Source organism: Lissotriton vulgaris, chromosome 8 (genome assembly GCF_964263255.1).
Source record: "Lissotriton vulgaris chromosome 8, aLisVul1.2, whole genome shotgun sequence".
Taxonomy (NCBI): Eukaryota; Metazoa; Chordata; class Amphibia; order Caudata; family Salamandridae; genus Lissotriton; species Lissotriton vulgaris.
In genome coordinates this window covers 1506933798-1506959371 of record NC_141696.1, presented here as the reverse complement: position 1 = coordinate 1506959371, position 25574 = coordinate 1506933798, and the positions used below count along the sequence as shown (strand labels likewise).

The 25574-nt window shown below is 46.7% G+C and overlaps 1 protein-coding gene across 3 annotated transcripts in view; it reads right to left on the bottom strand.

Moving 5' to 3' along the window:
- Nucleotides 1-6050: 6050 nt before the first annotated feature.
- NDC80 (NDC80 kinetochore complex component) overlaps nt 6051-25574 on the bottom strand; it is a 288742-nt gene continuing 269218 nt past the window's right edge. For 2 of the 3 annotated variants that reach the window (XM_086935612.1, XM_086935613.1), the window contains exons 14-17: nt 23267-23359; nt 18252-18382; nt 11826-11928; nt 7832-8401 (exon numbers count right to left, since the gene is read on the bottom strand). In XM_086935612.1, coding sequence (XP_086791738.1) covers nt 8261-8401; nt 11826-11928; nt 18252-18382; nt 23267-23359 — 468 coding nt within the window. In that variant the 3' untranslated portion in view covers nt 7832-8260. Of the gene's footprint in view, nt 8402-11825; nt 11929-18251; nt 18383-23266; nt 23360-25574 lie in introns of all 3 variants that reach the window. The other variant, XM_086935611.1, reaches the window with a different exon arrangement.

Sequence of the window (25574 nt, the reverse complement as noted above, 5' to 3'; positions counted from 1 at the left end):
CAGGTCATTCCTCAGCGAACTGACCTTTCAGGTCTGGGAAGGGGGCGCACGATCGCATCCACCCACCTCCATTGTGGAGTGTCCCAGGGCTCCTCCCTGAGCCCCACATTATTCAATGTGTACATGGCCCCCTTGGAGGATGTGATGGCTCCATTTAACATCAAAATCGTGAGCTATGCCAATGACACCCAGCTGGTGTTTGCCCTCTCCCAGGCCACGGAAAATCCCCAGGTGCTACATTCCTGCCTATCCAAAGTCCACACCTGGATGGGGGAATGAGCACTTAAGCTGAACGGTTCAAAGACCGAGATAATGCTGATGGGGATGAAAAGCCCCTCACTCCCCCGGTCTGCCTGGCCTAGCTGCCTGGGACCCCCCCCCCCAAACCTAAGGCTGAGATCAAGAGCCTTGGTATTTGGTTGGAGCAAGATCTTTCCTTCAGGACCCAGGCTACCAAACTGGCTGGTGTCTGTTTCGGCCTTCTCCGATCGGTGCACAAAGTGCTGCCTCTGCTTCCATTTCTATCTCGGAAGCTTTTGATCCAGGGCCTTATTATATCTAGATTAGATTTCAGTAATGCAATCTATCTGGGTGCCCCTGAGATCACTCTGAACAAACTACAGCAATTTCAGAATGCGGCAGCACGAATGCTCCACAACACCCCTATGTCACGATCGGCCAAACCCGCATTGAGGGCGCTGCATTGGTTGCCAGTGCGAGAAAGGGTGAACTTTAAATCTCTCTGCCTTGCACATAAAATCTTGCAAGGCAAAGGCCCTCCTGCCCTTCAAAAGCTGGTGAACCCATATAAGACAAGTAGAACACTACGCTCAGACCAACAACACTTACTCATGATCCCCAGGGTCAAAAAGGCCCGCTCTGGATGGAGAAGATTCTCCGTAAAGGTTGCAACCCTCTGGAACTCACTCCCCCTAGGTTTGCACTCGGAGCCATGCCTTTTGCGTTTTCGTAAACAACTGAAAACTTTTCTCTTTTGTTAAACCGCTGTGCCTCTCTCTCTCTTAATTTGTTACTCTGTTTGGTGAAGCGCTGGGATGCTCTAGGGTAACCACGCGCTATACAAAACTGTTTTAATAATAATAATAAGTCTAACCCAGGGGTCTCCAGCCTTGCCTGTAGTAGGAGCTACTTATGCTCAATGGAAATCATCCAGGGCTCTTATTATTAGTGATTTAAGTGACCACTTCCAACAAGATAACCTAAGTGTGCCACCCCATGCAAGATGGTCAGCAGTGACCAGAGAGCATCGGGCAGGATTGACAGAAGTAATGTAAAAAATGAATGCTTTATCGATTTGGAATGCCTTTACAGTGGCGGTGCCCAGGGCAGGAGGCCATCGTACGCAAACACAACCTCAGCATAATCTCCTACGCCGACGACACCCAGCTGATCCTCTCCCTGACCAACGACCCCGCCGCCGCCAGAGCCAACCTGCACGAAGGGATGAAAGAGGTAGCCGAGTGGATGACGACCAGCCGCCTGAAACTGAACTCGGACAAGACGGAGGTCCTCATCCTGGGCTCCTCACCCTCCGCCTGGGACGACTCCTGGTGGCCTCCTGCCCTGGGCACCGCACCCAAACCGACAGACCATGCACGCAACCTGGGCTTCATCCTGGACTCCTCCCTCTCCATGACCAGGCAAGTCAACAACGTCTCCTCGGCGCGCTTCAACATCCTACGCATGCTACGGAAGATCTTCTGGTGGATCCCCACCGAGACCAGGAAGACCGTCACCCAGGCCCTCGTCACCAGCCGACTGGACTACGGCAACGCCCTCTACGCCGGTACCACCGCCAAGCTCCAGAAGAGACTCCAGCGGATCCAGAACGCCTCAGCCAGACTCATCCTCGACATCCCACGAACCAGCCACATCTCCGGACAGCTGAGAGACCTTCACTGGCTCCCCGTCAACAAAAGAATCACCTTCCGCCTCCTCACCCACGCACACAAAGCCCTACACGACCAAGGCCCGAGCTACCTCAACAGCCGAGTCAACTTCTACGCTCCCAAACGCCACCTCCGTTCAGCCAACCACACCCTCGCCGCCGTCCCCCGCATCCGAAGAGCGACTACAGGAGGAAGGTCCTTCTCCCACCTGGCCGCCAAGACCTGGAACTCCCTCCCGACCGACCTGCGCCTGACCCAAGACCACCTCTCCTTCAGGAAGAAGCTGAAGACCTGGCTGTTCGAGCAGTAGCGGCACCCCCCCCCCACCCCCCCCCCACCCCAGCGCCTTGAGACCCTACGGGTATGTAGCGCGCTCTATAAGTGTCACTGATTGATTGATTGATTGATCACAAGGCCACCGCTTCAATGCCCCTGGCTCCAAACTACTAATGTGAGTAATAAGCCTCCCCAACATAGTAGGATATATCACTCAAATGGCAGCTTTAAATATATTTTGGCATTTCAACCATTTTTCTCCAAACATCAGCATTTGAATTCTGAGAATCCGCCTATTTGCTCTCAAATACACACTTGCCAATTACAGTCTACATATTTTGATTCAACCAAACAAACACATATGTGGTTCACTGGGCTGCTCACAGGAGAGATACTTACAGGTAGCTGGAGAGCTATCCGTAGTTCACGAGCTACCCTTTGCAGAAGCCTGGTCTAGCCAGTGGCAATCACTTGGGGCAGCATTCCAACCAGTTGTGGTTTTGGCCACCATGCCACCTCAGACTAGATGAAGGCATATGCAATCCATCTTGGTCTTACCCCAATAGGAACAGCCCACCCCAAATTGCCTAGCCAGGTCCTCTCTGAACAGGAAGACAAGCAACCCAAGAACAATTTATTTGATTTGATTGTAGGATTTATATAGTGCACAGTGCCCGGGGGCGCCTAGGCACTCAGAGGATAGTCAACCGGCATCTGAATAATGAAAGTGGAATTTAGCTAGCAAATAACCAGGTTTTTAGTGATTTCCTGAAAGTGAGTAATGTCGGACTGTTCTTAATCTGGGATGCCTCTGGGTAGCCATGTGCTATATAAATGTGTATTCATTCATTCTATCTGGAGTAAAATCCACTCTTTCACTGTACCTAGAACGAAGCTTCTTCCTCCCCAACGTGCTTTCTTATCTTTGAGTGTCTGAAGTAGTTTGCACTGAAATGAACGTAGGTTTCTAGCAGGCTGGTACCAAGAAAAGTGTTGTCTCAGAAACATAGGTCCGGTTACCTGCAGAGCCTTGTAAACTCGATGGAGGGATTTTAATTCTGTCCTCTTTATCAAGGGAAGCCAGTGAAGTTTCTTCAAGCCATGGGCAATAGGCTGGCATTTGGCAATGTCCAGCAGCAATCTGGCAGCTGCATTCTGTGCCCAGGACGTGTAATTGTCCTGTTCACAGTAGCCCCTGTTCTAGGCTTGGACCGCGTGCCTAGAAGGACATGTGTTAGTGCTTCATTAAAGGGCAATAGGGCCCAACCAGCACAGTAGAAATTTACTTCTGAGAACCAGTGGGGGAAAGGAAAAACTCCTTCCTTTACTGCCTCTTTGTTCCCCCCCCCACCCCCAGGAGAAACAAGCATTGGCATAGCCAATAGGTCTCTCCTTTGGGACCTTGTAGGTGTTTAATTATCCAGCACAATATCCTTGGTGCAACAACATCAAGTGTTGCATGGCTAAACACTTATACGGTCCCAAAGGCGAGACCTATTGGCTATGCCAATGCTAGTTTTGAGTGAGTAGCTCGTGCAGGTATGCCACTGTGAGGTAGAGATGCTGCAAGTGCTTTTACAGGAGCCCCTGTGACATTGCGCCTCTTCAAAATGTATCTTGGGTCGGGTGTAATATTTCTAGCCCCTATTCCCATCTTCTCGCACCCAATGCATCCTTAAATGTTCCATGTAGAGCCGGGGTTGACACTTCTATTACCCCTGCCCTCTAGTGACACTTTACCTGTCACGAGTAGTGGTGGACGTGGTGGTGATGGACGTGGTGGTGGTGGTAGTGGACGTGGTGGTGTACGTGGAGGTGGTGGACTGGATGCTGGTGGATGCGGTGGTGTACGTGGAGGTGGTCATGGTGGAGGACGTTGTGGTGGATGACATGGTCGTGGTGGATGTGGTGGTGATGGGTAGAAAGGCAACTCTAGCTCCTGACAGAATGAAACTCTGGACACAGAAGACAAAATAACATTTTGAACGTATCACAAAAGGAGCGCACGCTGATGTGGAGAGTCACGAAAGGCACGCACGCCGACATCACATGTAATCCCCAAGAAACGCTGTACTTTCTCCCCCCCAAAAAGTGCCTAGTGTCACGTCGCCAGTAAAGCCTTCAGTCTGCGCGTGCACATCTTCTGTCCCTCCGCGTGCACATCAGAATCATATCGATTCCAAAAGGCCCTCGCCTTGGCCAGAGCATGCGCGCTAACGCCAGGCGAGACCTAAAAATGTACTTTTTATCCTGCGCGCTGGAAGCAATTGCTCCCCGGCCTGCTCCGATTACATCGGCAGGCCTTGCGTGCGCCAACATTATCAGATCGCCAAAAGAGGGTCGGGGTGGCAGCAGAAGCGGTTCCACTGGCATCCCCGGTAGGGGCCCGTAAATGGGAGGGCCATGGGGGTAGCACCAGCGCGTCCCCAGTGGGTTAATGCCAGGACATAATGGTTACGTCCTTGGCACAGCAGGAAAGGACATAACCATTATGTCCCTGGCACACAAGGGGTTAAAAAGGCCTCCCTAGTCACAGGTAAATGTTAGCGGACATCTGGGCAGGTACCTTTTTTAGTCCCACCTGACTTCTGTCTCTGGGGGCGCACTTGAAAGGAGGGGAATCATGAAGCAAAAACAATTCTTGTGCATCCACTGTCTGTGTGCTGGAAAACCTTGCTTTTTTCTACCAGACTTTGGTCTCTGTGTTTACTTTACCTGCGATGGAAACATACAGAGGTGTAACGACAGCGTTGTGAAGGTCGTTTTCCCCCAGGAACATTTACCCCATTGGTTACCGTGAGCCCAGGAGTCATTCACACCAACTAGCATGAATGTGGCATCTAAAGGCACCCACTTCAGAACACTCAGATGTGAGTAAGATCAGCGCTGACTAAACTTTCTGTCTGCGACCTGAGAATAGCCCTGAGGTACTGGACTGGCTCGCTTTTGTACCCAGGATAAAGAAGTGGACTCCAAGGGTCATAAAGCTGACCTCAAGTTAAAGAAACAACAAGCTACAAGAGGTTGTTACCTGCAACTACCCAGTTAACCAGTGTCACCTTGACCTGGACTGAACCCTGCTGGTTGCCTCTGCCTGACACTCCAAAAGTCTCTGCCTCCGTTGAGGTCCACATTGGGGTGGGGAGAGCAGGGAGAGGGAATGGTTTGGGACTTTTGAAGTGTAATGCTGTGGTGTATTGGGGTTTAGTAGAGGGCAGGCACAGGCACAAACGAAAAATGAAGGACATCCACCTATATGGGCAAAAACTAGAGACCACACAAAACTATTCCTATTTGGGCGTAGCGATAGATAACAAACTAGCTTGGAATACAGCTGTAGAAACCAGAAAACTACTTTTCCTAAGAACTACAGCAGCTCTAGCAAACTTTTCCAGAAAGCCAGGGAAAAGACCTCCTTGTGAACTTATAAAGATTTACCAAGCCAAATGTCTATCAGTGGCTCTCTACGGTGCCGGCGTCTGGGGGTTCGCACCGACAGATGAGATCCAGAAAGTGGAAAGCTGAGATATATTTTGGCGGTCCCGAGAAGCACGGGTACTATGGCGTGCCACATAGAGTTGGGTCTGCCACATGTTCCTGATCTAGCAAAAGCTGAACCAATATTATTATGGCATAGAATCTGGAGGGACGAGAAAGCAACTCTTACCCAGTCCATTTTAACAGACTGCCTAGCATTGGATAAGGCTCACAACTCCAGGTGGCTGTGCTACATAAAAAAGTTTTTGCAAGATCTAGGATGGGCAAGGTACTATTACGATCCCTCTTCAATGTCCGAAGTCTCAAGAAAGGAACTAAAAATGAAATGCTTATCCCATTTAGAGGAATTGAGACTAACAAAAGAGGTAACAAAACCGTCAGTAATACGTTTATTACAAATACAAACGACCACCTCCATTCAGCCATACCTTACACTAAACACTTCAGGTTATGAGAGGTATCACCTGGTAAGGTTTAGGCAGAACCTGTTCCATCGATTGGTCACATTCCCCACAAGAAATAATTGGGCCAAAGACCTTCCGTTGTGTCCATGTGATGACATTTCCCCTCAATCGACCATGCACACCATCCTCTTCTGCAAATTTGTCCACGATTTCAGGAAAATGTGGTTGATCCAGCTACTAAAACAGACTGGACTCAGACAATGCCGCCTAGCTTTTTTATTTCTGCAGCAGTTGGATGGTGAAAGGACTACTTATCTTGTTGTGAACTTTCTGAAATGCACGGTCAGACATAGAGCCTTCTTAAGCTAATTATTTGTTATTTATTTTTCATTTTTTAATGAGTCATCTATTGAACTTTTGGCGAACTTTTAACCACATGGCTGCTAGGCGTTTTCCCGTCCTGCGCTGAAGAACCAAAATTACCATTATTCATGACGAGCTGGCCTTGTCATCCGCGCACGGCAGGTAAGCGCCATGACGAGCCCAGCTCGTCATTAGCTTCGAAGGGGTTAAATGTATCAATTTAGTTTTAAAAATTAAAAGCGAGAACTCTCACGTATAGTCTCGTTTTTTTTAATATGGTATAATTGCATCATTTTTTAACTGAGCTCTGTACGTGGAAGACTTGGCATGATGGTTTTTATTTGTATATATTGAATTTATCGTAAATGTAATGTATTGTCATATGATTGTTGTTCGCTTTTTATGATTTATACTCTAAATCGAAATAAAGCTCAATTGACTTGACGGGTTTAGTAGACTTGAGTCAGAAGGTAAAATCTTTGATCAGGATAAACCTGGTTGTTGTATCCATCCCAAGCTCCATTGCGGTTAGCGTCCAATTGCGCCTAGGTCCTGATCATTGGCACTGTATGCTTCTTGGTGCTAGTGCTAATAAAATGATAAAAAGTTATATTTCCAGTTTCCCTAATGTATGTTTATCATTTTCTTTCTTACATTTTACTCAATTTCTCTAATTTGGCTTAGGATTTTTATTGTGCTGGGTTTCAACTTTATTTCTGTTTTGGTACTGCATAAGTACTTTATATATGGCTCTAAGTTAACCGGGTCTGATCTGTGCCATACGTAGCAGGGGTTAAGCTCAGGTTAAGTTACTAACTGGGGGTTTAGCCAAATAATGGTTGTGATTATTCTTTGAGGTGGGTAGTCATCCCCAAATAATAATCCAACAGATTCCTCATGTAAAAAGTAACAAGGGATCTGTCTGGTCCACGACAAAAACAATAGGACTGCATAAAAGGAATTCTTTCAGATAAAACATCACACATCCTGCAAAAACTATCCATTTAGGAAACTGAGGAAACAGGTTAGTAGAGAAAGGCTCTCCAGAACAGGTTTCCTTAGGTATGCTTTTTCTTCATGATCACATACAACCAAAGACACAGCCAACAGGCCATCAAAAAATCATCAAATGATTGTTTCAACAAACAAATGACAAGTGATAGCACATGGTTCATCCTCCCCCCACACACCAAAGTCAGAGGGTCCTCTTTCTCAATGAACAGTTCATCACCAAGGAGGTGATTATGGATTCTACGTCTGCTGGATCTTTGACAGACCAAACTTGAGGAGCGTGCTGAATTCAGTATGGTAAACGCACTAACTCCGCAATGTGCAGGAAGGTCTTTCGCATGGAGACATTTTAGGTCTTCGGTTTAGTGATGAAAGTGGAGGGGAAGCTTTTAATAAACAACAGATTCTAAAGTTACTATTAAAGGCTATCTTATATATACAGATTGTTTTGCATTAAAAGTTGGCACAATGAAAACCATAAAACAGACTGCGAGTGTGAACACTTAAACATATAAAAGAGACGCTGCTAAAGAACAGGTATGTACAAGACAAAGCTATGCTAAGGAGCATGCACGACATGTACTACAAGGTACAGCTAAGTTGTTGTGCAAGAAATCTTCAGAGACAGAACAATGAAAGGTGCAGCGCTTTCCATTAGCATGATGCTGAAAGCAAGTCTGTACGTCACGATGCCTTCATATGGTTCTCTGGTGGATCTCGGCGTTAGCGTAAAGGACCTCCCAAATTGACACTTTGTTCCACAGCAAATGAGGAAACTCATCTTGTCATCCTATCACCTCACTTTTCTTCCGGGTGCAGACTTTCTAGCACTACTTTTTTATATTTGTCAGCCATCTCCCTGAAGTCTTTCCAAACATCATCTCTCTGCACCTCTTCCAGGTCTTTGGCAGCCTTTGCATTCAGGTCATCCAAATATTTCTAAGGGAAAAACAGATTTTGTGAAAATGGGCAAAGTTTTCCAAGTAACTTTTCTATCAAAATACACAGATCCAAGAAACACTGCTGCCTAGTATAATACACACTTGACATAACAGGTAACATTTGATCTACCATGAGCTGTTCCTTCACTGGTTTAGCATAAAACAAGCAATGGCAAAGACAAAACATAGGGCCTTTTTATTACTGACAACAAAACATACACAGCTTCTCAACCACATGCCCATAACACCATTTCTCTCTCTCTCCCTCCCTCCCTTCCTTCCTCCCTCTCTGTCTCCACCCATAAACTCACACACAAATGTGAACCACACATTGCTCTTACACATACACAAAATAACAAGGATACTGTGGGTGTGATAGTAGCGGTGGTACTGATGTGGCAGTGATGGTACTCGAGGATGGGGATCATAATGCAGATGTTGTTAATGGTAATGTAGATGATAGAGGTAGCAGTAGTGATGTTTGTGATAGTGGTTCTACTGGTGATGGTGGCGGGAGTGATGACAGTAGTAGTAATTGTGGTGACAATGGTTATGGCAACTGTGGTGGTGATGACAGTTGAAATGGAGGTAATGAGTCACTACAGTGTGAAGATCTCAAAAGAATATGCACGTCACTGCCCCCATTCCACAAACGTCACCTTGCAGGACTGGTGCCGGGCGCGCAACACTGAAAAGATATTAGCGGCCACATGAAGCAGGCACCGCAGACTAGAAGCAGATACCACAGAGAGCCATGGGAAATAGGGAGGCGGGACACAGCAGGAGCCAGGATCCCTGCAAGCATCAGTGAAAAGGATGGGGAAGAAAAGGAGCCAGGGCAGCACTCATTAGGAGGGTGAGATTGAGCAGGAGTCAGGATCACTGTGAGCAGCAGGGAGGTGCTTACTATGGGGGAGTGGCAGAGCAGGAGTCAGGCTCACTAGGAGAATCAGTGAAGGGGGGTGGGTGCGGAGAATAAAACAGGATTGCTGTGAGCAGCAGGAAAGTACATATTAGTGGGAAGGGGGGATTGGGAGGGGGGAGGGGGGGTAGAGCAGGAGTTAGGATTACTGCGAGAAGTGAAGCACCTACTAGGGCGGCGGGGCACAGCAGAGCGGGGACCACTGTGAGCAGGAGGGAACCACTCCTGAGGACGGTGAAGCAGAGCAGGAGCACTGAGAGCAACAGTGAAGCACTTACTCGAATAGCGGGTACAGCAGGAGCCAGGATCACTGAGAGCGGCAGTAAAGTGCTCACCGGGGGGCGCGGGCTGAGGCTAAAGGAGGAGGAGCCAGGGTCGCTTTGAGCAACACTGAAGCGCTCATCAAGGAGGTGGGATAAAGCAGGCGAGAAACAGATTGACACAGACTCTTTTGGGTCTCGTGGAGTGGTGTGGCTCACTGGTTAAAGGCGGCAGACCTGGAAGCAGAGAACAGCCCGGGACCAGGGTTCAATTCCCGACGCGGCAGGGTCGTGGACCAGGGTCAGCGGCCTCGATAATTCTCGCCTCGGTGCCTACTCTAACCAGGGATCACACTCGGCAACTCTGGGCATTAGCTTGCCTCATCCCTACAACGGCCCCCCAGATTCGCCGGGGATGCCTGGTTTCACCTTGGAGATACCCAGTAAGGACCATCTCACAGGGATAGCCAGGACGGGTTCCCCAGCGGTCTACAGCGCCACAACGCCTCAGGGCAGCAGTGCACTTTACAAGACCACATACATTACATTACATTGGATGTTCTGTCCAGAAAGACACTAAAATAGCAAAAACCTCACTCACACTGCCTGACCAACCATACAAGGAAAGGTGTCCTGTGCGCTGACGCAAAATGTGACTAGCATTGCGTACAAGCCAATGGCTGAAGCAGGCTGACACGCCTTCCAGTCTATGTATACTCTCTCGTGGGATAAACTAAAGTGTGACTGAAACAGCAATGGCTGAAGCACTCTGACACCAAAGCGCCTTGCTGTATTGTTCAAAGAATATGATATATTCATAAGTGAGATCACTATATAGTGATGAAAAGTCTGAAGCTGTTAATAGGCCAGACCTAAAATTACACCAAAGAATCCTTACAACAAAGGCAAATGTGCTTGCACATGACCACAAGACATCATGTTTCTAGAACATTGGCCGGTGCTCTGACATTGACTAACTATAGTTTTATCCTCTAAATTAGAGAAGCCTCCAGAGATCCTATTACCAGAGGAGGCAGCCAAGAAGAACAGAGCAACCGGTTTGTTCTCTGAAGGTCAACCCTCACTTAGGGCTTTTCTTCACCATTGACCACCAGCTGAATACGCCCGGACAACAATAGGATTTCCTGCTGTCTTGCTTCACCTTTTGTTTTTCTTGTAAATAAATATGGCTACAATGGACAGAGCCTGTGTTCTGGGACCTCCAACATTGAAGCAGATAAAACATCTGAGGTGTTGGCTGCCAGTGCAGCATGCTGGGATTGTGGGAACTCCTCCTGACTTAACTGTTAAGCTTTTACTTTATACGAGATGGCATGCCTATTGAAACAATGTCCTTTCATGTCTTCTCTTTTAAAAGGCCAAAATTAAAACAAAACAAAATGGTTTGAGCAGAAATGCAGTCTTGTGTATTTGTAAACCCAAATTCCATCTTTGTAGGGTTTTTACATAAATTGTGGTTTTTGTTAAGACAGAACATGGGAACAGAAGAAATACATCTTGTGGGAATTGTTATTGGAGAGATTCATTTCAAGTAGGTTTCCTTGGTGCCAAGTATACTGAGACTTCAGATGCCACTGAAGAGCCCATATTGTTTCATGGTAATGTACACTAGCAAGATGCAAGCTGCCAGTGAGAGCTGTTCTCACTGAGACCCAGATCAAGGGTCGAAACATTAAGTATCTTAGTCCAAATGTCCTGGACTCGTCTAGGTGGAGTGAAGACTAAAAACAGCACCAAATCAATGATGGTTCTGATAATATGTAGCCTCTGTGAAGGAGTCACGTGTAACTTTGTCACACTGTCACGGGTAACTTTGTCACACTCATGAAAAACCCCATGGTTGACCACTGTCTGGAGATGCTTCACAAATGTTTGAGGCAAGCCCGTCTTCAGCAACCAGTCGTTGAGGTATGGAAAGGCTGGTATTCCTAACCTCCGAAGATGGGCAGAGACTACCACCATCACTTTCATGAACACTGGTAAGGCCAAAGGGGAGCATTGCAAACTGTAAATTCTCCGGACCTACCTGAAGCTGCTAACCGTCATTCATTGTAACTTCATTCTCTCTTGCACAGCACTTTCAAGTCCCTCAAGCAGCACAACTGATAGTGCATTTAGGTGAATATTATCAATTGGAGAAACAGCATAAGCACGAACAAACCAACCAAATCTAAACTATCTCCTGGACATTTTGTTTGACATTACCAAAAATGTTATACCTCAGTTGTCTCCAAGTGGAGGCCAATGGCTTCTGTCACTCTATTTAATTTGTTCCACAAATGCCTTCCCACATCAGTCGTCTGTTGATCAACCAGTTGGAGCCTGTGAAACGGAAAGAGATACACGAATCAACCATTTGTTAGAACTTTCAAGTAGCAACTTGTTAGCATATTTGTTAACATTTTATTGAAACGGATCCTATTATGAGCATTATTCCTTGAAGCCGCAAGGCTTATATGGTGCCTGGATCCTGTTCGAACCACAATATGAAACACCAAAATTAACAGGTGCTCGATCCTGAGTCTTATTCACCTCAGTCATAATTCCACACTCTGAAATCTCTGTCCTCTAGCCCTTTCTTTAGAAAAAAGTCAGAGCCATGCTACCAATGACAATCCAAGCACAAACGTCTACTTTATTCATCAAGTTCTAGTCATGTAAATTGATATGTAAATTGATACTTGTATAGTGCACTACTCACCCGCCAGGGTCTCAAGGCGCTTGTACGAATACCGCTGTGGAACCCATCCTGGCTTTCCCTGTGAGGCGTCCACTCCTGGGCACCCCCAAGGTGGAGGCCAGGCATCCTTAGCGTTGTGGGGGCCGTTGTGGAGATTAAGCAAGCTATTGCCCAGAGTTGCAGCGTGGGGCCCATGATTGTAATAGGCACCGAGGCGAGAATTATCAGGTCCGTGGAATTTTTGAGCCCAAGACCCGCCGAGGCAGGGAATTGAACCCTGGTCCCGGGCCAGACCTCTGCATCAGGGTCTGCCGCTCTAACCATTGAGCCACACTTCTCCACATTGAGCCACACTTCTCCACAAGATAGGTGGGATTTTTCAATCCCATCTATCAGGTTAATCAATCCTTGAGCCTACAGGGATTAAATGCAATTCATCTGGAAATTTGTACTGTGCTGAACATGAATGGAAATCTGATGTAAGTACAGTGAGAACTGCCTTGTGGTATTTTTCCCATGGTAGGAAGTGCTTTTTCAGTGATTTGCACCATGAGAAGGGGTTCTCTGTCTTGATGATGGGTTTCCAAAGTTGGGCCTCTAGCACGGGGAGGTGTTGTGCAGTCAGTGATGAAAGTAAATGTTGCTGGAGAAGAGGATGTAAATCCTTTGGTCCATGTAGAGTTACTGAGGTGCACTCTGTGCCCCTCAAGGATTGCTCTGTTTCTAAAGTGATCCACTCTGACCTTTCTGTAGTTTTCCCAGGTACACTGGGCTCAGAGAATCTCAATTCACAACTAGTGATGGATTATCGTTCTTAAGAATCTGCAGGGAAGGAATAGAAGCATGTGTCGCTGCCTCTGGGGTGCTGATTACTTGCCTCACCGTTGGTCTGGGAACATGAAAAGGATTTGCCGGTTTGTGATATGCTAAGAGTATCAATTAGGGCAAACCGATTAAGACAGTAAAATAGCAATGAACAACAAATATGCTTCATACTATGGTGCTTAATAAAGCAAACAAATGCCAAAACCCATCAACTGAGGATGTGGTATGTTTGAAGAACTCTAATGGTTTTTCCAAATAAAAACCAACTCTTGTTCAGTGAAGACACTGAATTCTGAAACACTGGTCTGTCAAACTCCTTCACTGCAGTCAATGACAACCCTGTATCTCAGATTTGAATTAAGAAGACACAGTAGTGAACTGGAAATCACTCTGTATGAAAATGGGGAAAACTACAGCGCTCAATCTCAACTTCTTCCTAACACTCTTATTGTAACTAACAAACTAATAGTTCTGCTTTACTGTCCCATGCATTAGCTCAAGCTCCTTCGAGCATGCCTTAGATCCTACGCTCCTCCAAATGGTAAATGATTAGCTACAACAGGCACCAGTCAAGGTTTATCCCTGTGAGCGAGCACTGCATGCTCCCTCTGTTACGCACCAGTCGAGGTCTATCCCTGTGAGCGAGCACTGCATGTTCCCTCTGTTACACACCAGTCGAGGTCCATCCCTGTGAGCGAGCATTGCATGCTCCCTCTGTTACGCACCAGTCAAGGTCTATCCCTGTGAGCGAGCACTGCATGCTCCCCCTGTTACGCACCAGTCGAGGTCTATCCCTGTGAGCGAGCACTGCATGCTCCCTCTGTTACGCACCAGTCGAGGTCTATCCCTGTGAGCGAGCACTGCATGTTCCCTCTGTTACACACCAGTCGAGGTCTATCCCTGTGAGCGAGCATTGCATGCTCCCTCTGTTACGCACCAGTCGAGGTCTATCCCTGTGAGTGAGCACTGCACGCTCCCTCTGTTACGCACCAGTCGGGGTCTATTCCTGTGAACGAGCACTGCATGCTCCCTCTGTTACGCACCAGTCGAGGTCTATCCCTGTGAGCGAGCACTGCATGCTCCCTCTGTTACGCACCAGTCAAGGTCTATTCCTGTGAGCGAGCACTGCATGCTCCCTCTGTTACGCACCAGTCAAGTTCTATCCCTGTGAGCGAGCACTGCATGCTCCCTCTGTTACGCACCAGTCGAGGTCTATCCCTGTGAGCGAGGACTGCATGCTCCCTCTGTTACTTACGTCATTCGAGGCTGCACACCAACTATGAGACGCCATAACTTTTCAGTAAAAATATATTGTTTATTTGCTTTGGATTCTGTTCACTTTTCATTTCGAATAATTGATCCATTCATAATGCACTGTACATATTTTTCAGATAATCAGTGATGAGAACATTAGTATTTTCTGTGTGTTGTACATTTATTTCAGAAGAATTCACCGATATAAGGCTCCTTGTAGATTGTCCACCAAGAAATGTATTGGGGCTATCTAACAAAGTGACTAAGATAACATTTGTGGGTGGTTACAACTAAATGGGGTTAACATTATTTTCTGGGATGACCACAGCTCTTTAAACGAATCTCCTTACACAAGAGTGAATACGCTGTTCAATGGGGAGTGGGAGACATTTCGTGTTCTAGATTGGGTGCATGTATATTCTCATTCCCGGCATCCCCCGCAACTAACAAACCTCCTTTACAGATATCCCAAACTCCTGCCCCCAGTATGGATCCCGTCCATGTGCTGCTTCGCCATCTCTACGTCCAGTAGACACGGCTCCAATGATGGGTGTATCATCTGTCTGTCTTGAATAACACCTCAACTTCTTCTAACACTGAGATTCTCTACAGTTCAAGACACTCAAACCCACACACTATCCAAACTCCTTGAAATTCAGCGACACCCTCATAACATTTTCACAAGTTTAGTCCTCCTCCTGGGTATCCACAAACATCACCCATTCTGCTGGGAAAAAAAATCCCATCAAAGCACCAGCAGCTAATCTAGACACAGACCTGCACTCACTGACATCAGCCAAAGCCTAACCTAATTACTCCTCTTGATGACAAGTCGTTAAAACAACTCCCCACCTTACAAAGACCTTGTAAGTATGGCCATGTTAATTAATGGCGGCCTTTCCACACACTCTGGATAACAACCAGCCAACACTGAACACAGCATTGTTCCGACACCAAATGCACACAATGTGCAGCAGTCCACCTGAGCCCGCTGACCTTCCTCTATATTCTGCTCTGTCTTCCTAAGAGACCTTAGTACTTTTTTGACTTTCAAAACTGAATGCTTAGTATTACCTTACCCTCTCTTTTCTCTTCCTCACTTTCTACCCCATGTCCACAATTCCTTCATTTCTATTGGGGCACGGATCTACGCACCTGCTAACCCTTCGCTCGCCCCATCTGAACAAAGGTTCTCTCTTCTCATGGATGCAGTCTGTCCACATCTGCATCCTTTCCAGATCACCCCCACCCCCCCCGCACCCTCCCCTCCTCTGATATGGCATCTTGCCTCATTCGTTCAAACACACCACTATCCTACCTATTCTTAGCCTTTCCTCTCTGCCGAACTACCGCCCTATTTCACTTCACCCTCATCCTTTTAATATCTTGAAACAAGTTGTATTCAATCAAGTGTCTTTCTAGCTTGATCTTAACTCTCGCCGCTTCCTGTTCCACTACAGCGCTTGACCCATTTACTGACTGCTCTTTTCAGTCACTAACATCACCTTTGCTCAGACCAAGCTTCCTTCTCTTCTTTACCTTTCGCCTCTTCAAGTACTGTTAACAACTCCATCTTGAAACCCTTTCTTTCCTCCTGAAGTATCAGGGTTACACTTCTCCAAGGGCCCTTTCACTACCTCTCAAACCTCACCACTGCACTCCAAACCTTTCGACCCCCTCTTTCTTCCCCTGTTAGGGTCTGTCAGATGTATGCTCCTTTTCACCATCCCTCCAGGTTATCCTACAGTGTATTTTCTACACTTATTATTCTCAAAGCCTTTTTCTCCTTATTTGTCCCTTTTCTTAATACTTGGCTTTCCAACTATCTGTCCGCTAGCCAGACTTTCTCCCATTCACTCCATCCCACTTCACCTATCCTTGCCGCATTCCTTACAATTTTTATCTCCATCTTTTTTATTTTTCCTTCATGTTCTCTTATGTATTTAGCGCATTTCTCACCCAAGAAGCAACTTAAATCCTTAGGTCCACTCTGTCCCTGTTTGCTATGCTCTGCCATTTCTGTTTCCACCCTCCTCTCGCGCTGCCTTTTAATTTGTCGTTGCAGCTCCCTGGCTCCTCTATGTTCAATTACATTTTAGCGACGCCTCTCTATTGGTCCTCAAACATAGGAATTCTCTTTCATTTACCATTTGCACGATTCCCTCACTTATTCTTTCCAGTCCCTCTAAAAAGAAGTCTACTAGCTTCGAGCTGAGCTGCATAATTGGAACTGGGTTCGAGTCTCGGCAACGACGCTGAACATCCTGTGATTCTGGCAGATCACTTAAATCTCCACGTGCCTAACAAAAATGTATGTAATGCAACTGCTGCTATGTAAAGCGCTCAGATACCCGATTCGGGTCAACTCGCGCTATATTAAAACACAGTACAAAAAAGTGTATATTATTCTGTGTGCTTTAGTATGTTATTTTACCACACTTACGTTTGTTTTGCCGATCACTTTAGCAATAGTGGAATATAAATTCAATAAAACATGAAACGTGAGAGACGGTTAGTCCCACTCAGTGTATGGGCTATAGGAGACCAGAGTGGCTCTCTGATCATATTCAGTCAGAGGGTGATGGCCTTCGAGAATGCACCACTTTGCGGGGAAGGAACGCTCACATTCGCAGTTACTTTTTTTTTTGTTTTTTTGTTTTTTGTAAAACAATTTTTTATTATTTTCTGTGTAACAAACATACACGTTGACATTCAATACGACAATAATACTGTAAAGATGCAGAGAACTATTCCCCACATTTGAAGCTTCACATCACAGCAACATTTGCTAAGGATCAGTAATCATTTTTCGCAGGCTCATTACCCGGTAATACCCTTCCCGGAGTTACTTTTTGAACGACTTTGGCTCTAATACAAGACGTAAGAAAAGGACTGCGAGTTTCCTGTCTGCATGGTCCGTGCCCTGTGCTTCGGTTCTACCTCCGCACAAGTAAAAGTAACCCCCCCTTGATCTGCGAGTGGATGCGTCTTTCTAGCAGACTAGTGTTGGATGCAGGTGAAGTCGGAGGCTGTGGAAGGAGGGAGAAGGGTCTGAAGAGGAGGCGCAGATGGACAGTAAACTTCAGGGGACCTGAGGGGGATATGTTTGGAAGCAGGAGGTCAGGGTCCGAATGTCAGTTCCCAATAGCCCTGTTGCTCTCTTTCTGCAGGGCATTCATGACTGTCATTTCCTTTGCACCTACTGAGTGTCTTCACTTTTTTTAAATTTTTTTTAATCTTTATTTTTCAGTTTTAATGCACACTGCTCAGGGAATCCATATTAGAGCGGTACATGGTCAGGCGCTTCATCCTACAACAATGATATACTGCGATATTTATGGCATTATTTGGCAGCAGTAGATGGATTCCTGGCATCAGGGCAGTGCAAATGAACTAACAGCCAGTCCAGATGTCTCGGAGTCAGCAATATTGAGAACTATAACGACTGCGGATTCAGCAACAGATGCACAATCCTCAGCCAAGCGCCACCCCAGAGATCAGCGCGGTGCAGAAATGTGGATATAGTGTACAATATTAACCGGATCATCACTCCCATGTGACGTTTTCTTGGCCCACCCCTTCTGGCTCAAGGCCTCTCTCCACCTGCCTTTCAGAGACCCTGCTTTTCTCAGCAATATACGCCCTGTAAGGGCCCCAGGTCTCTTTCGGGCGTGAGTGTCTTCACATTCGGGTTGACTCGACGGGCAATGAACAGCCTTCATTGCTCATAGTGCCGAGCAACAACAACTAGGAATATTTAGCATATGTACAGTAAAATAGAACTAATGCGTGCATGTTCAACGGAAATATAGAAAATGAGTCAGAACTCTTGAGAAGGGACGCCCTCCATTCTGAAACGGTCATGTCCCAGGTACAGAATACTCACTGCTGCTGGGCCTCCTGCAAGGACTTGAGTGTTTCTTCCAGGTTTGTGCTGAGGCCGGACTCCAGAATCTGTCGGTGCTTCTCAAGAGATTCCATCTCCAGAGCAAACTTCTTCTGCTCCTCTTCAGATTCCTGCAACAATTTTAGATCATAGAAAGAATAAACTGCAAATGTTTTATCATAACTGGAAAGTTTATACGGGCTATTGTCAGTATAGTCGTACCCATGTCTCTATTGGACCAGTAAAAACTGGTTGCTGATCTTATCTGTAACTGCAGACCTCCCAAAACACTGTACTTGGCATGGTACAGGATCCCATCGGTGGCCAACGGACACCCCAGCCAAAGCGCCCCAGATGTTGACTGGGATGAGAACGGGGCACCCGATGACACAAGCCCACAATGAGATGTGGTACTGTTAAGGATAGGGGTGCACACAGAAGGGTACAAAGTTCCCCGGGGAGAGGGCTACAGTGTGGAGAAGGAAAAGGAGTGCAGAATCAAGGAACTAGGAAGGTTCCCTTGTCGGAACTAGAGAGCCTCACACACCCAGAGTGCTAGGTGTGAAACACACCCTGACTGTAGGATGTCCAGTTTCATCATCGGCTCACTGCTCCTCGTCAGACCGGCGCTGCAATGTCTGACGGAATGCCGAAAGGCACTCTTTTGGCGGAGTTCTTTTGTTCCTTGCCGATGGTGTGTGTGAGTGAGAAAAAGAGGAAGTGTAGTCGGTGCAAAGTGAGTGAATATTAAAACGGGGTAAGCAGTCCACAATGGATTTTATTGACGTGGCTGATTCCCTGATTAAAAGGGGTGAGAGGGGAGCTAGAAACTGTAGAGTGTGCAGAAGACTAACTCTACCCCCTGATGTGGTCAACATGTTTCTCGCCAACCGGCGATTCGTCAGGACCTTAACAAGGTACTACACAAAAAAAGGTGATACAATGCTCATTCAGGAAGTAAAAAGCAAGTGAAAATACAACCTCACTGGGTCGGGTACAAAGAGGGCCATTGGGTCCTGCTCTAATTAGGCGACCCTAAGGGAGAGTAACACAGGCCTCGCAGCATGCTCCCGTTAGGCCAGCGCTGTCTGATGGGTGTACCTGTGTACAGACGCTGGGACGGCGGCGACACCTACCCCTCACGCTCGCGGCACCTGGTCAGGATAGGGGTGCAACAGTGATCGAGGTGGACATGAAACAAAGAATTCTTGGGGGAAGGAGATCACGTTAAAAAGGACTGGGATGCAGTCACCTTTTATCCTGACATGAGCAAAGGCAGCTGATCACGGAAACAAATCAAGACGGACATAGCTTTTCACAGTGGCAACTGCCAAGGAAAAGGCAAAGTGCAAACACCGGTGAGATGAGACTAAGAGGGTTCAAAGTCAGACCAGCACTGAGCAAGAAATTGTAAACACCATGGACCAACTTGGTGCCAATTTCTTTCGACAGACAAGGTTATTTTTGCCACCGCTAGTGGTCAAGGTCTTTGATTGGCTGAAGTGTCTGAGGACTGATGTAGAGGAACCGATCATCCTGCTGCAAAAGCAGATCCATCCTGTGTGGAAGAGGAAGTGGGGAAGGAGTGCTGAGTTCCAAAGAATTCAGAGCACCAAATTCTCCTTCCTCAATCTGCAGAACCTTTGAGAGACGTGGGATTGGTATGAATACTTCGCGCAGACCCCCTTGACCATTTGAACCCAAGGCATCACCCAGGTAACTCTTCTAAGGGAGGAAAGAGCAGCACTAACAGAGGACACCTCGAGTGATGGACTTTGATGACGAGATCCACACAAGAACACCACAATCTGGAGACTGAAGGGCACCTGCCAGATGAACACCCTCAGGGAAGCTGGCCTGCTGAAGGGCCCATGGCTAAAGGCATAAGGGCTCGAAACAAGGGTCCAAGACTCTACACCACCCTCTCTGTTCACATAATGTACGGTGGATGTGTTCTCTGACAGAATTTCAACTGTGTTTCCTGATATGAAAAGGAGTAATGACTTAACAACAAAGCGGACTGCCTGCAACTCCAGCACATGTATGTGCAGCTGTTGCTTAGACAAAGACCGAAGACACTGCATGGTCATCTCGCCCAGAAGAGCACCGCAGTCCAAGGAGGAGGTGATTCTAATGACAGTGGCTGGCACCTGCGAAGGGCTGAAGGTGCAACTGACAGAGATAGGAAGAGCAAATCCATCAATGGTGATCTGGGAAAAGGAGATGAAAATCCACTACCAAGCCGAAAGGCTCATGATGCTGCAGCCGCTGCCTTCTCAGGCACCACTAAAGGGGTGCACAGGCCATCCAGCATTCAGAACACACAAAATGCATGACGCCCTGTAGCCAAAGGACCAGCAGAACACGTATCGGAGTCCGATTCAGAAACACTGGAATCATACTCAAAGCATGTGCAATCCTCTGAAAAGGTGATAAAGCCTGCGTGCAGATCACATGCAACACTGCACCTATGAAAGAGGAGGAGGGACTTCTGGGCGCTGATGGAAAGCTCAAATTGAGCGTAAGGGTCACAGTGCACTGAAGATGACAAGCATAGGAGACCTCGCCTTCATAGCACAGTTATCCAAGTTTGCAGAGGTATCTGGACAAGCTGAGGTTGCGGACGTTGTGAGGGCTGCCCTTTGGAGAAGCCCTTTAGCGACTGCACTGCTGGTGGAACTGCTTTGCAGGGGTGCCAGACCCAGCAAGCTTGCAATTGGAGGACTATTTCCAAGACGTTCCCAGGTTGAGTAAGCCTTCTCCACATAGAGCTGCTCACCAGTGAAGGGCACACCTATCAATGTTGCCTGAATATTTCCCAAAAAACCTGTGAAGTTCATCCATGCGAGTCTGTGCAGAATTACTGCTGTGGCCATGGATCTTGCGCAATTGTGTTGGCAGAAACCAAGCGGACTCAGCATTTGCTTCAAAGTGCCCAAACCATCTCTCACCTAATCTAAGATGCTCATGATGTACAGGCCGACCAAAAGCAAAGCTGTGCCATGCACAATCTTATCTGCCCAAGCAGACTCACAATACAGAGAAGCCATGAGAAATGCATCTGGATTCAGTTTGGCTGAAAACTCTAGTAAAGGATTGTCACCCGGAACTTGGAATCTGAGGGTGCATCAAGGTCAGAAGCATTTTGTAGGTGAAGATAAAGACCAGCATTTCAGTGACAAAATGGAAGACTGTTATCTGCCTATGAAACCTCTTCCTTTGTGCTTCTATAATCTCAGTTGGGGATGTGTAAGGCATCAGGATATGAGCCAAAAATCTCTTCAGTCGAGTGAACTGTGTAAGGAGGTGGTCCTCGGAGCAGGGTAGGACTTCTTCTTTTACCAATCAAACATTGTCAGATGGCTGAAGCACCGCAATGGATGGGTTCAAAGTGGCGCTCGCTTCATGGGCAGGGTCGAAGGCAAGGGTAGGATTGAGGGTCCAGCGTCATAATAGGTAATGGCTTTCCAGCAGCAGCGCTAAGGCTTGAACCTGAGGGGGTGTAGAGTGTGGGGGTGTGTAGGATGGACCCACTACAATCATTAAACTTGCAATAATGCCCCATCCTTGGGGAGTGGCCCAGAGGGCTGTTAACCACCCTGAAAAAGGCCAACACCGCCTTTTGAGGGCCTCAACCTGTGAAGGGTTAGTGGGGCTGGAAACTTTGGTTTGTTTGCAGAGTCACTGAACGGCCTGTTAGTGCAGTTGTTTCATTATGGAATAAGAGGTCTTCCACAGACGTTATTGTGGGAGGATCCATTTGGAATTTAGGGAACTTATCTGAGGGAGTGGGGTAAGGCTGTTTTTAGAGTACCCTTATGAATCCTCGCCAGGACATGCACATGAAGCGCTCCAGACCTGTGTCGATGAGGTATGGAAAAACAGGAGCTGATGACAAGAAGGCACCATGTATAGCTGGCCATATATAGCAGTATATTACAAAAACAAAATAGCCTCCACCCCTTAAGTATCATACTTTGTACCGCCTCAGATACCAATGTACCATCAATACAAACCAAAATTGCGGATTTTTTCCTCTCCTTTTCCCTAAATAGTTCCTCTTTCCTCCCTTGGTCACTACAAGTTCTTATAGCGCGGGGATGCCTCCGGGTCACCAGGTGCTCTACAAATCGTTAAATAAATAAATAAATAAAATTACAACTGGCACTTTACTGGGCTGCAGTGATTGCCCTTTGAGGTTGTGAGGATCTGGGTTTGTCACTCAACAAAACAATTGTGCATATGCACTAAAAATGTACATGTACATGCACATGTACATGTACAGGAATTTATATAGCGCAAATCACCAACCGGTCTCTAAGCACTTGCTTAGGGAACCCGTCCTGGTATTCTCCTGTGAGATAACCCCGGCAGGGTATCCGCAAGGTGAAAGCCAGGCATCCCGCCGCGAGGGGCCGTTGTGGAGATTAAGCAAGCTATTGCCCAGAGTCGCAGAGTGTGAACCCGTGAATCGAGTAGGCACCGGAGCGAGAATTGTCGAGTCCATGGACATTTTATGACTCAATACCCCGCCGAGCCGGGAATTGAACCCTGGTCCTGGGCTGGCCTCTGCTTCCAGGTCTGCCTCCTCTAACCAGTGAGCCACACTTCAAACATTATGAAAGTTCTTAAAATGATTAACAGCATATACAAATATCTTAAAAATATATTCTAAAGTGCAATCTTGCAAACAAGCAACTAGCAGCATTGTTGTACGTGTATACACGATTATAAAAAGTGAGGGAGAAGAGGTGAAAGGGTGCACAGGTGGCAGCAGTTTTCACAGACTAACATCAACAGTGCTACAGAAACTAGTAATAGGGATTAGGACAGCTACTACATTAATTAATTTTTTTTAAAAAACCTTATGGCATGGCCATTTCAGGAATCCATTGGGGGTAGCTCATCGAAACATGCAAATAAACAGAAACCCCTTTATTAGAAATCACTCAATTATGGATACAATGTAAAATTGGTTTATAAAAGGTAGACTTCGTTTATGCAGCGACTCTTACCTCCGTTTTCTGCTGATGCAGCTCCTCCAGCTTTTGACATTCATCGGCGAGCAGCTTTACATCGTGTTTTTTCTCCGCTAACGTTGTATTCACCTGTGAAAAACATTCCGATTAAAAATCTACACAAAGCAAACCCTTCTAGAGACAAACCTGTGTGTTACTGGAAACAGTACTAAATGGTACAACTTTCAAAGAAGAACATCATCATTATCTGTAACTCTGGATTGTATATTTCAGGTCAAGTAAATGCCCCTAATATTTAATATGAGGCACGTAACTAAGCCACTCCCTTTGTAATAAGTACACCATAATAATTCCATTAACAGAATGACACGCCTCCAATCAACCGCCTCTGGGATTATCTGGATAAAGCATAGAAAGAACTGGAACGAGCCGGTGCCAAAGACTGCATAGAGTCACCTGGCGGGCTTTGAAAAGAAGGTACCACAACGCAAAGCTACTATATAGCAATGCGAGTTGCAGTTGCCACTGCGATATGAAAGGCACACATGGACTCCTGAAGATGGTGGCAACGGGGTGTTCCACCTTTACCTGCATTCGAAAGAACGTGCTACAATGTTTTGTGACTGCTCGTGAGGTTGTCGAACAATGAATGCTCACCAACTACCCTTGTCAGTAACCATTAAGTAGTTAAAGACTGTCCATGTCATTAACCATTCACCACGTGTAGCTGAAAGTCGTCTGCTATATGATCCCCCTACCAATGTGTCCCTTCCATAGTTTGTATTTTTGTGTGCATTGCAAGTCCTCTTCCTTTAAACATCAGGGGCTGGCATGAAACCATAGCGAATCCAGCACTGGTTATCTAGTGTCTCTTGGAAACCTCCATCTCTGCATTTTCTGGGAGTCACACAGTAAACCTGCCTCATGAGTGGATGAGGCAGTATTTCTTCAAAGCCTTGCCTTGAGTTGTGCTTGAATAGCTCAACTGGCAGAGCGTGAACCATTTGCTAGGTAACACTGCAGACGCTGCACAACCACAGTGCTGCATGCAATGTGGATAACTGCTCCTATATCTCACAGATGCTCGGGACAAAGGTTAGGAATGGATAACGCTGATCTGCTTAACTCACAAGTCTGACACAAATACGAAATTACTAGTAACTTGTTGTTCCTCACCAATATACTTGTTCTCCCATAACTTGTGCTGCAAGGTAACTATAACTCATACCTCTTCCATGCAGTTTTCTCAATAATGTACCCCCGGGGACCCGACGCACCCTTGGGGCGTATAAAGAAAAAAAACAAGGGCGGGAAAAAGCAACATTTTTTATTACATTTTGTTGGGGATCCTACACATTAAAAAAAAAAAAATAGGGGGAATCGCCACCTCTCCAGGGCCACACTCTAAAATTAAATAGGGGGCCACAACCTCTCCGGGGCTAAATTAAAAATTTGAGTGGGTGGGGGGGCGCAGCCCCCATCCTGGAACCAATAATGGCCCTGAGGACGTCCAGCGCCAGCTCCTGCAATGTCCCGGGGTTCCCACCCCTGAAACATTGCTGTTTGCTATGGCTTGACACCAGAGGTCGAAATCGACCCGGGAGGGGGCCGCGCTGCCCCCATCCCCATTTCATAATAGACTGGGCCCTGGTTATGTGGTTCCAGGGAAAGGGGGCATCGCAGCCCCACTTCGCTAACAAATGAAAAAATAAAATTAAAATTAAAAACCTGAGGCAAATCGACGGAGGCCATGCTCCTTTCACCACCACTCTTCAAATGCACCTCCTGGCACAGGGGAATTGAGTCCTGTTGAATGCTGAGGGTCTTGGTTGGGGAATGAATTTCACTTTACTACTGAGGGCCTCAGGACTAAAGTGGACTTCCTCCCCCAACCATTGGTGTACCAGGAGGCGAATTGCAGAGGGGTGGAGGAAGGTGTGTGTTGCCTCTGACAACCTTTCAGCAATCCAGCTGTGTGGGTCCCTCGTTGCTCAGGGAGGGGGGCTCCTTACCACCCTCCATTAAAAAAAAAAAAATATATATATATATATATATATATATATATATCCAGTCTTGCCAAACTTGTACATTTTGAAGAAGGCGCTGACACCATGAATCTGAATCCAAACTCGATTTATTCGATCAGTATCTGCTTAGACGCGTTTCGGCGTTGCCGCCTTGTTCACTACATCTGCATTTACATTTCGTTTCTACATATATACAAGAAAAGAGTCATGGGCGTGTCAATCAATTAACATACAAGTTTAAACCAGATGTTGCCATGGTTACACTGAGGCTCACCTGTGTGTTAGAAAGGTCTTTCTTCAGTTTTTGCACATTTGAC